Source organism: Lampetra planeri, chromosome 2, assembly GCF_965212315.1.
Source record: "Lampetra planeri chromosome 2, kcLamPlan1.2.h2, whole genome shotgun sequence".
NCBI lineage: Eukaryota > Metazoa > Chordata > Hyperoartia > Petromyzontiformes > Petromyzontidae > Lampetra > Lampetra planeri.
The window spans coordinates 13,385,061-13,397,804 of record NC_136108.1 but is presented as its reverse complement, the minus strand read 5'-3'; the positions used below and the strand labels follow the sequence as shown (position 1 = coordinate 13,397,804).

Below are 12,744 nucleotides of genomic sequence, written 5' to 3'. Positions count from 1 at the left end.
CTCTCAACGGTCCGGCTCTCTCTTTCTAGCTCAGGGTGGCACCCCCTAAAGACCCGTGCCCGCAACTACAGGCAAGTATACACAGGGGCGGTGTGTGCTATGTATTTCCGACGCTACACATTGGGGAAACGAAACGACATGTCTCGGACCGTGTTCGCGAACACAAGGCAGATCTGAAACACGGTAGGACCAATACCTCTGCCGTTGCTGATCATTGTTCTAACGCTGTGGGCTCACACGAAATTGATTTTTCCAAGACGAAGGTACTCTGCAAACCCACCGGCTATCATCAGAGATTTGTTTATGAAGCCATCCAGATATATAAACACAGACACAACTTCAACTGAGAAGATGGGTACAAACTGAGCAATCATCATTGGAAGGACGTTATTAACCAAGTAAAGTCTTAACTGACTGTGATGTTTCCATCCTACCTGCCTATATCAGTTGTTATTTCCGACTCTCTGTGTGTGTCTCTCTCTTTGTCTCCCTCTCATCATGTGTACCTCTTGCTCTTAGTGTTTTTTGTTGTTCCTGTTGCCCGGCTCTCTGACATTGACGTGCTAATCTTCTCATTGGCACGCCTCCGGTGGCTGGGCCGTCTCACATTGACATGTTAATCTCTCACATTTACAGCTTCAAATCAAGATTTACGTACAAATTCCTTCTCTAGCTCCAACCACTTACCCTTGGGTTGGGTCCACCAAAAATCCTCTATAACCTCTTGTTGCAGCAGGTCTTTCTCCTACGTCAGCAGTCCTCCTGCTGTGTTTGTTTCACACCTGATGACGGTTGCTTGTGTTGCGATCGAAACGTCGTGATCTATTATTTTCTACCTACGTGACTTTAGCCAAAGAACCAAAGAATATGGATTCCTGCAGTCACGAAAGCTTCAAATCAAGATCCTAACACCTGTTTTGTTGCCAGAAAAAAGGGGAAAACCTATTTTCACCAGTTACATTGTACGTTTTATTTATTTTTTAAATCCTTTATATTAAGTTCACTTGCTTGCTTGCGCGCTTACGACCGTGCAAATCTTTCGGTCGTTTTTTAACCCACTTCCCGTGATCCAATCGAGCTGACATTTTGTACACAGACTCGTTGTGCGTGACAATTAATTTTCGTGAAAACAAATTTCCATAAATTTACACTTTTTAGGAAAAAAAAATTATATTTAATACCAATTGCTTAATGGTGGCAGGCAATCATCTGACCCATAGGTGGCAGCCATCGCAAGCCAGAGGACGAGAGGACTCTAGCCGCCACGCATATAAAGGATTTATAGTGAAAAACTTAGTTTTTACGGGTTAATTTTTTAAGCTATGGGAGGAAATGTAGAACGGCAGAGAACCCACGCAAAAAAAAACAAATTCCCGAGTCGGGAATAAAAAAACAGGTTCTTGTTTCGATGAGACGCAAGTGTTACCACAGCCGTGCCCCTGTCGCCCATAAACAATCAGTGACCTGTTTATGATTCATTTCCATCCGTGGCAATGCAGCAGCGGTTCTCGACATTCAGTGCCAAAAGCAGTTATTCTCATTTCGAATATCAGTTACGTAGCGATCCACTGTCTGCATTAGTTGACGGTACCGTTGTAAAGTCTGGCATTTGAGAATCCTTGATGCTAGTCCACGCGTTCCAATGTATACTCCCAAAACGACTCACAAACAACAATACAATCGGCGAATGAGATATGTCCCTTGGCTCGATTCGTTTAGAGTTTGTTTCCACATGTGCAGAATTCCGGAAAATTACACAAAATCGATCTCGCCAAGTTCATGGAGAAGCCGTTGAACCGTTTCACCTCTCGCAAAATGGATTTGAGGAGCCCCCCCCCCCCCCCCCAAGTCAACAAGGAGTCCTCGAGCGCAACGGGGAGAATCCCAGGCGCGTGGGCAGATGTTACCAACGCCGCCCACCTCAAGTTCACGTTTCATTTATTAGGTAGAGCCCTGTGAGCAATGCGGCTCTTGAGTCGGGTGCAACCGCAACAAACAAAATATGAACAGAGAACATCTTAAAGCGACGACGCGCAACAGAAACATCCTGGATAAACCAGCAAATCGGACCAAGCCGGTCACTCGGACTCAGTTCAGATCCCACGCACACACGCACGCGCACACACACGCGCACACACACGCGCGCGCATGCCAATGAATGCGTGATGCTTGCTGCAGCATGCACCGAGGCTCAAAACAGTAATCGTGAAGATGATGATGATGAAGACACACCGTTGAAGATTAATGGTAATGATTTGTTTTTGATACAGTGACGTCCTAAACGTCAGGACGTCTCAGCGTGCACATAAATATCTCACATTCCATCTCAAACAATTTGAAAGGACACCCCCAGCAGCAGTTGCCCTCTGGGCACGAGGTGACTCAGATCCCTCGCCTGCGAATGGACATTAGACTGCCAGTAGGGGGGTTGATGATTGCGATGTAGAATCCCAAGTGAGAAATTTGCGTGTAATTTTCCAATTAGGTCTCCTCTTCTCGCGAATGACGTCAGGGGACCTTTAACGTCGTGCACGAGTCACATCACTCGTTATTACACCCACATCAACATTTCGGGTTGGCCGCTGGAATGGAACCGTGAACCTCTGCAACAACAAGACGACACGTCGCAACATTCACGACGAGAGATGAGCACGATCAATGATGATCGATATGACGATCCTGACGCTGCTATTGCACCCGCTGATGATTTGGCCGGCGCACGTCAACCCTCGTCCCGGGGTGATCCAGCAACCCCTAGCTCTCTCAAGCGCGTGTGTGCACGCGTCACTTAAGGCTGAAGGAGGCTCAGAACAGGTGCCACTGATGTGCACTGTTGCCCAACATCAAATGTGCATCGTCGGGTTATGCCAGGGACTATTGCATCACAGATCCGTGCATTTGCCCTCGAAGATCAAAGACAGGGGGGATACAGGCTACCAAGACAGCACAAGTGGACGAGAAAGGCCGATAATGTGTTGCAAGTTAAACCGCAGACTGGCTGCTTACCCTGGCTGCCTTCCCTTGAAGCGATCATTCAGATTCATGATAAGGATCACTTTCAGACATTTGCTAATTCACTGCTTGATGAAGGACTTCGTGTATAGCATGAAGGTTGTTTGATCATACTTCAACAAACTGGTCAGTGCGCGTTGATGAAGGGGTGGGTGGTCAGGACTGGTGCAGATAGCACTCGCCGCTGACTGATGCGAGTCGTCGGGGGGGGGGGGGGACTTGAACTTGCTGGATGTTTAAGGTCACGCTCCTCTCCTCCTCCTCCCACCCCCGAAACTCGTGTAAATAGCCTATCGGGTCACATTTGGAATCGGAGTACGTATCAGGGATGAGTTTTTTGATTAGTAAAAATCGGACTTTCCGATGTTTATGGACAATATTGCATCTTTTTCGGACTTTGGAATCATTTTAATTTGACAATAATTTTCGGATTGTCCTAGTTTTAGATATAAGAGGATACACGTGCATGGCAACTGTTTGTAGGTGTCTGTATACATCCCATCTAAGCATGTGGTGGGGAGCGGTGGCGCAGTGGTTAGCGCGCTGCACTACGAACCCGACGAACCGAGTTGGATTCCCACTCACGGCCAACACCAGTGACGATTATTTGTGCCTCTCCTGGGTCGATTCAGCCTCAAATGAGTACCTGGTGTGGCGTGTAAACCTCGGTTCTGGGGAGACAAAGGCGGCCCGGCGTGGTGTGCTGGCCACCCACCCCCTCATGTGTCGTCCCAGCCGTCATAGGTGCTCGCTAACAGCCCTTGCCCTAACAGGCTGTTAAACGCTGTATGGGGTATCTTTGACTTTCGTCTATATGTGGGGAGCGGTGGTGCAGTGGTTTGTGCGCTGAGCTACGAACCCGGCGACTCGAGTTCAAGTCTCGCTCGCGGCCAAGGCCAGTGGCGACTCAGCCTCAAGTGAGAATCTGGTGCAGTGTGTCAAATATTGCCACTCGGGCAGGCGTCGACAAATAAAATAACAAGAGCCATGTTTTTCTAGTTTGGTATAAACCCCCCCCCTCCCCCCTCAATATGTCAAGAGCCACAATGCACGCGGTGAAAGGTGCTTACTCGCTAACAGCACCATTCTCAGTTTCTCCTACATCGACTCAACATTCGCTGCACGGTTTGCGCATAGACGCCTACAGTCTGCTTGGGAGGCACGGGTAGGTGAACCACGTGGAGATGAATGAAACTTGCAAACTTGTCGGGATGCAAGGTGGCCAGGTAAAGACAGTACAGCAAGGGGAGTCTTTAAACTGCGTGGAAATTTGAGTGTTATCGCTTCCAAGCATGGGCTTTGTCTGGGTGTGTCACCATCATGGGTGCCGCTATTAAACACGAGTCTTAGGACTCGGTGTGATTTCTTTTGGAGGGCGGCCTCTTCTGCAAAAACTTGATCTAAATCACAACCATCAGCAACAAAGGCAATATCAACAGCAGCAGGTGAACAGCAACATCATCTCCAAAATCACCCATTTATATCATGAGCCTCCATTGGCATTGAGATTAGAAGACCAAAAACTTGAAAAATATTTTCTGTACAAATGCACAAAATTGAGTTGAATGTAGTCTCCAAGCATGCGCGTGAACGCATGCAGAATGAGCCTCTCGGCCCGCAAGCCACACCTCCAAATGGTCACTGCCACCATCCGCTTGTTTGCTTGAAGTTTGCATATTTGCGCCCTAAATCCGACCAACTTGCTCCATTCCACAAACGTGACAGCATGGTGTTGAGTATTTGATTGGAATCAGCAAGATAATAAATACCAAGTTTGTTTCTTTTCTTCCAATTTAACGTGAAATCAACCATCATTCCGCCAGAAATATTGTGGAATGATGTACAAATGCATGAACCTGACCCCCTGTTTTTTAAAGCCATTTTTTTACTCAAGAGTTAATCAAAGTATATCATCACTTCCCACCCCCACGGTACAAGAGGACGCGCTGCAGTCTGTATGCATATTCAATCACCGTTTAACCACAACGATGTGCAATGTCTCATTGTCCTTGTGATTTTACTCAAAAGACTGAATATTTTACAGCGAATAATAATACAAAATCCACTTGCAGTCATACCGAGCCCATCCTTACAGATGGCGCTCAGAGCATGAGCACACCGCAAAGTGTGGAAAAGCTCAGTACGAATACCAAAAAAGTCGTCCAACATACTAAGTTAACCAACAACACTAGCATATAGTGATCATCAATTGGCATCGCACTGCAAGTTGATTACTCATCGAGCACATTTTAGTGCCAGCCAATAGCAAAGAATCCCATAATGATAACTTGTGAATATTGCATAACATGGGTGCCTAAGTGCGATATTATGTGGGGGTGGGGGGGAGAAAGTAACACAATTCTGTTGGGTTGAAATACCATCCTGTGTGGCTTCAAAAGAGAAAGTTGGTGTTTTTGAGCAGCTTCACAGAGATGTTGTGTTAGAGATGGGGTTAGCGGTCAAGTATTTAACCGAGTCAAATGGTTTTGTATCAAGCAACTCTTTGAATGTCAAGGCTCCACAGTGAGAGAAACAGCAATATCTACACAGGCTTCCTAGCAGCATGTCACCTACAACTGTGAAATCGGAGGTGGAGGTTTCCACTTCCTAAAACAACGCGCCAACAGCTAACGCCAACACGGCTGCCTTTTCCTGGCAGGTTGAATACCAGCGTGTGTGTTTACTCCAGGCTGAAACAGCAAATACAGCAATGTGCTTTTAGCAGATTTTTGTCTAACTGCCAACACATCAAAAAGTAACATTGATGCCACAGGGAGCCGCATTTCCCGAACACAATCTCACTCTCGGCACAGCACACGAGCACCTGCTAATTACAACCTTTCCACATTATTTAAACATTAAAATAAAAATGCATTTATTTCTAACATGACGAGTTGTCAAGCCAAAATTATACGTGCACATGAATCACGTTGAGACAGTCATTCTGTTAGGAAAGTTAAAAATACACATCCCTTGGCCTAACAGTATTGATTGCTGTCGTCATATGGGACTACTATTCAAACGTTATTACAGATTTCCTGAAACTGACAAGAATGGGCATAAATGAAGAAAATTACTCGAATAACATAACATATGCACGCATATCATACTGTATTTAATTGAAGCATGGGGGTCCAGACTGAGTTTTTGACATTTCTGAATGCCACTTATGATGGAATGCTTAACCTTTAGGTATATATGATGATGGCAATGGCATCAGTGAACATTGATTTTCTTTAAATAGGCTGTGCAAGCCAGCTCCAAAAAGGAACAGGTTTTTACATCCAAATGTATCATCGTCTGTAGATTTAAACCAACTCATAACATTTTGGCATAAGACATCGGCACTCTATGGCCTACTCATGCATAAAATTTAATCAAGCCCTTAATGTCCAATATACCAGTACTGTACAGCAGAAAATACACCTTGGTAATGGCCATCATCGCTGAGCAGTTTTGGGATTTGAAATGCCTCTACATACCAACCACCTTCACAATAATCCTTACATTTATGTGTCAATCCATCAGGGTGCTGCTGCCTGCATTGTGTTGACGTGCGCTCATTGGTGACACGGAGGCACACATTGCTCTCATAAAGGGGGAAAAAGGAGACAACGCTGTACGCACAATTTAGGAACGTTTTTTTAATATATATATACAACAGACAATAATTTTCTAATGTGCTTGTAACAGCCGTTTACAATATATGCATTATGCAGTACGTAAAAGTTTAGTTTATGATGTTAAACACAGATAAATTGCACTCAAAAGTGAATTACCTTGTTCGGTCTTAAGAGTAGCCAATCGGGAGATACTGCACGTGACTAAAAAAAATGCTCTCGTTACAGTAAATACTTCAGAAAGCAAAATGTGTTCTCCTCCTGTTGGAAAGGAGGTGATGGTGACATTGAGAGGACGTAACCTAGCAGTGGAAACAGACACGTGACTGAGCTTTCCAGTGATCACGTAGTGTTATATATTCGTCATAATGGCCGTATGCAAAAACGGATTTAAAGCTCTGCAGGGCTGAGGCAAAGGAACCCACGAGCCCATCCCTGCCGGCCACCATTCGTGTGGCAGGTTGCACAGAACATGCAGACTTTCCGTGAGAAAACAAGTGGCCTCCACAGTCAAGCGGCCGACAAGCAAAAATACTGACACGTGGCGTAAAACCACACACTGGTGTACCGAACAGCAGCTGCTACCTCGCCGCACGCTGGCGCCTCTGAGGGCCCGATGCGACGTGCGGGTGTGAGAATGCACTGACAACTTTTTATGAACATTTGCAACATGACCGAGTCTGCGCCCTCCTCTGCAACGGCTGCAGTACTGGACAATCGCATTACGCAATGTTTGCAAATGCCAACGGGAATGTCAAATTTGACATTATACTTCGACGATCCAAACCAAAATAAACTAATTGGGAATGTCAAAAGCTCGGCAAAGGAACGCTTTGTCATCCTGAAGGTGATAGATTATTCGCGCTAAATTAAATTGTGGTTTGTAATTGCATTGTGGTAAATACATTTTAATACAATTTCACATACGCGTTATATGTAATATTAATTTGCTATTAATAAAAGTTCACGAGAGTTTATCATCGTCCTGCTTATCATTGCCGTTCACAGAATCAAAACAGGTTGTATTTGGCCAACTGAGTGCAACTTGGATCGTGAAGGTTTTTCAAATGATTCACACACATCACAGCACAAACTTGATCATGTGAACCACGCGTATACCCTTACAGCTAAGTCCGCATCTATTTAAAAATATAGTTAAATCAGTGGCTGCCCCTTGCAGAAGCTTCCAATTCACCACTTTCGTAAAACCTCCTTGGGATGTGGGAACCATCTGCAGAGAGAGGTTTATTCAGGGATTCCTGTGAACGTCTTGGCCACCTGTGCCGCTGCACGCGACCAAACGAGATCAACAGAAATCACGCGATGCAGATGCTCACGTCCCAAATGCCACGGAAGTTAATGCTAATAGACAGATTACATCGTCAGATGGATTTACACTTGCATTATACTTTACAATCTTCACGTTTTATTTCACTAAAACATCTTGTGCAATTCCCACTGCGTCAAAAAGACTTTCAAAAAGAACACATTACTCACAAATGTACAGCTTGTGCAACAACGTCTGCAATACATCATTCAATCCCTACCATCCGCATTTCTGCCCATTAATCGTTCGCATTCGTCATTCACCACTTGAATCAGGATTCCAGTCCCAAAGCGTGTGCTTATTTTTGGTTAGTCAGTCAGTCCTAGACTGATGGGGATTTTATTTTATACGTATATATTTTTCGGATTTCAGCGTGATGTTTTACAATCCACTTAAACGCTTCACGCAAAACATCCAGAGCCAATTTTCTATTCCCGCTCTAAAATGTCATTTACAGCAATTCATTTTTTTTGCTATCCAAATCATCCCATAAGAGTCAATAATGATAAATAAATACGTAAAACAATTTGAACACCAAACGGACCGCACAACAAGCGTCTGCAATTGCACATTTACACGTTTGCACACAAACCGCAGGTGCTGTCGTCTCAGATGAACCACTCGCGAGGGCTCTCGTCGGTACGCACTGCCGGCGGCGGCGGTGGCGGCGGCGGTGGCAAGGGGCTGATGGCGTCCGCTTTTCCACCCGCGTCAGAGCCCTTCACTTCGTGCGTGTGGTACGTGCCCTTGTGCCGCAGCACGTAGCGCGTGATGAGCACCAGCACGGCCAGGATGACAAAGGACGACGCTGCGATCGCTCCTGCTCGCAGCAAAGCAGCGGGGACGGGGAGGCGCTTAATGGGCTCCGCAAGTGTTTAGCGCGCAACGTGCAGACAATTAGCGCGAACAGCTCAAGGCAGCAGGGGTTAGGGATTATCTGCAGTTTTTAAGGACTACTTAATTCGCTTTCGAGGCTACTCATGTTTTCTATGGAATGTTGAATTCCACTTAGGTTTGGTGAACGAAATAAAACTGCCTGGAAGCTTCCTCTGCCTGGGCCACCCCCAATGCACAGAGTGAGAGCACGGCCAGTCAGAGACGGCTAGTTTTCACAAGTAAAATACACAGACTCCACACACGAAACAAAAAACTAAAATCCCTGTATAACCACGTAGACTGCTGAAGCGAGTGCTGTTGGCGAGCAACTATGAAGGCCTGCATACCGCATGAGGGAATGGTGTGGCCAGCACCACGCATTGTCATCTTTGGGTCCACAATGTTGATGTTTCTACACCGTCGCCAGAATCGTAGCACGGTGAACTAACCACGACATCACCGCTCCCCAGGTCACGCATGCGCGCACACACACGTGAGCATGCTCTACACATCAATACCATGGGGTGAAGCATGAAAGTTTGTGCCAAAAGAGCCTTTAGAAAATGTCGTTGTAGAATACACCTTTCTTGCTCATACAGTATCAGCATTATTACACAATTGATATAAAATGCCCAATTATACCACTTGTAAACAGGGCCACTGTTAAGGCTGAGACCACCTCCGGTCAGCCAAAAAGCTACATTTGTTCGTACAAAGGGTAGTGCTTTTTTGGCCAAGGCTGTCCCCCTTTACAAGAAATCAGCTGGAAAGAAACATAAAATGGAAACCCATTGCGAGTTCCATTAGGTTGCATCGTACATTTTCCTTTGCCGCTTTTAAGTGGTTCGGGGTAAGTTCACAGCTCACCATGCGAACCAAACAGATGCATCAGCAGCCAACACAATAAAACTCGCCACATGTCGCAGTGACATCGTTGCTCGGGGTAATGGCTTGCGTGAGAGCATGCCAGTCTGTTTACAAGTACAAATTCACATGAGATAATGTAATTATTTCTAGATTTGAAGCTTTCGTGACTGCAAGGATTCATACTCTGGGTTTTTTTGTTTAAACGTGACTTTACGGACAAAACCAAAGAGTATGAAAATAATTATTCAGCATTTTTCACTGATATCATTCAGCAGGGCTTTGTGAAAGGAAAAAAAAATATGCATGGACATTATTGTAGAGATATGCGCTTATTAAGAAATGCAGATATTGAATATTTGCACGTACTGTATAAAATATATAAAATGTTACATCACTTATCCCCATCGATGTATAGATGTAAATTGTATTTACTATGTTTAATTTCAAATATACAAAATGTAATCAACAATGTTTAGGAAATACAGCAGGAATCTGTGGCCTTGTGGTCATCTTAAAATGGCCTGTATACGATTGTCCACTGTTAATTATGGATGAAGGCCTCCCCATGCAACGGCAGTCATGGGCATTGTTTGACCATACTTGCTTAGTGCAGCTTGACGGGGGAGACGCTTCAAAAATCACTCGCCACGGACGTTAGCCATGTCCAGGAATCGAACTGGGCTTGCCAGGTTCGTAGCGCACTGTGCAAATTTCGGAGCCACAGCTCCACCCAAGCATATTGTTGATATTTTAGGTAAATAATACTTTACCAAACATAAGCACGATACGTTTCCTGAGAAATCTGTATTGTTTAACTCTTCATAAAATGTCGTAACTTTAATAATAATAAACAACATTTGCTGCTTCATGGTTTTAGCATCTGTGTTTAGCCTCCTTGGAGGAAGACTTCCCTCGCAAAAATGTTTGATTTTTGCAAAACTTACCTGAGAGAATTTAATTATTTACACCAGTTTTCCCAACGTGGAAAGACGTATATGAATCAATGAAATCAATCAGCTACAAACAAACGCTTAACGTCTGAGAAAATTGCCGGCATTAATAATGAAATTAATGAGTAAACACTATATACATACATAGCAAAGCGTGAACACTGAAGCCCAAAAATAAATTATTTTGTACTTGTGATACCACGCGAAAAAGGCAGCGAACGCACCGACGGCTGTTTAACAGATTGGCATCGCGTCGGAGCATGTGCGACAACGTACTTTACGGAACATGCAATATGGATGTCAATTGCTGCAGCAACCAAAAAGCCCGGCAATTAGTGAGCTTAGAGCAAATCTTTAACTGCTTCTACTGCCTCCCCTGCAGGCAATTCTGGAGGTGAGACCATCAATAATGGAAAAGCTGCTGCCAGCAGCAGTTGGATGTACAAGCATTTGGCACCTCGCTGGATTATGCTGCGCGTGCAAATGCGCCGTTGATGTACTGTTTCAATGGGATTTTCCTTCAGGGATTGCATATGTGTGAAACGTACAAGTTCTTGACAATGTACGGCAGAGATTAAAAGTGAAATCCAAAAGCATGGTGACAGTCATATAACCAAAACTTAAAATGTGCACGACTGACAGCGCAGTATCACAACATTATACGGTACGTTCTTCTCATTACTCCCACAAAGTGTTGATGGAAGAAAGCGAACCTTCGTTCTATATTAGTCATGTAAAAATTGGTGAAAATGTAACCATCCATTTTCTCACTTATCTTAAAGCCCCAAAGATTACCCCCCCCCTCCCTGGACATTTTCAGGCTGTAAATGCATGCTGGTTATTTTTTACTGTTCTGTATTCTATTCGCTTCATTGCTGAGCTTCACTTTATCTTGATTAAATTTTGTCATATTGGTGACCCTGGCCACTCTCACAAACGAGGCTGTCCTGATCTCATGAGTTCTCACCTAGTTAAACAAAATACACGTGAACCTGAATGATGTCTGAAGTTTAAAAGCATGCACGAGTTGAAGGCTTCTATGAGAATCCGAATATTTAGGAATCCGATGAGCTATAAAGCTCTTCATTCACGGATTTCCAGTAGTTGAGTTGCGTACAGGGATGTCGTCGGTTTGTAGAAAGCAAAATGTGCACAAGCAGGAATGATTACCCTTGAATCGGCACGGTGCAATGTGACTAGCCTCTGTGGACCTTCACAGATTCACGAGACAATTCAATGTGGCAGCGGTGTCTCTGCCACTGCTGGGTGAGCGACGAAATGAACAGCTGCTGACACGTGTCGAGTGGTTGCTAAAACTGCGACCAATCCGGGTGGAGTGAGATACAGGATGCTGCTGCGGGTCGGTACCTCCTATCACAATCGAGTCAGCGCTCAGCGGCGTCGAGACGGGGTCCTCGCTCCACTCCTCCTCCTCCGCTTCTGTCAACACAAAGACAAAGATCCCCCAAATGAATCTTGATTTAAAGCTTTCGTGACAGCAGGAATTCATACTCTTTGGGTCTTTCGGTCAAAGTCACGTGAATAGAAAATAATAGATCACGACGTTTCGAGCTGCTGAGACAAGGTCTTATATAGGCCTGAGGTGGGTGCATCAAGGTAGGTGGGTGGAGCTAGAGATGGTCCAACCACAGGGGCTGGGGCAGTGGACACCCAGCCTGTCAATACAAAGACATCCAACCTCGTAATGAAACTCAGAGAGTCAGTTAACATCGGTAGAAAAGATGGAAACATCATAGCAAGTTAAGACTTTACCCGTTTAATAACGTCCTTCCAAATGATTGCTCAATTTGTACCCATCTTCTCGGTTGAAGTTGTGTCTATGTTTATATATCTGGATGGCTTCATGAACAAATCTTTGTGGCTGATCATTGTTTGAACGCCGTGGGCTCACACGATATTGATTTTTCCAAAACGAAGGTACTCTGCAAACCTACTGGCTATCATCACCCACCTACCTTGATGCACCCTTCTCAGGCCTAAACAAGACCTTGTCTCAGCAGTTTTCTCTCTCTCTCTCTCACCTGAAGACGATTGCTTGTGTTGCGATCGAAACGTCGTGATCTATTATTTT

General features: G+C 44.8%; 1 protein-coding gene across 1 annotated transcript in view; it reads right to left on the bottom strand.

The window, feature by feature from the left end:
• Positions 1 to 6,641: 6,641 nt before the first annotated feature.
• The window catches only part of LOC144733511 (contactin-associated protein-like 2), a 126,652-nt gene continuing 120,549 nt past the window's right edge, over positions 6,642 to 12,744 (bottom strand). Inside the window, exons 23-24 of the mRNA XM_078615446.1 lie at positions 12,021 to 12,092; positions 6,642 to 8,779 (exon numbers count right to left, since the gene is read on the bottom strand). Coding sequence (XP_078471572.1) covers positions 8,568 to 8,779; positions 12,021 to 12,092 — 284 coding nt within the window. The 3' untranslated portion in view covers positions 6,642 to 8,567. The remainder of the gene's footprint in view (positions 8,780 to 12,020; positions 12,093 to 12,744) is intronic.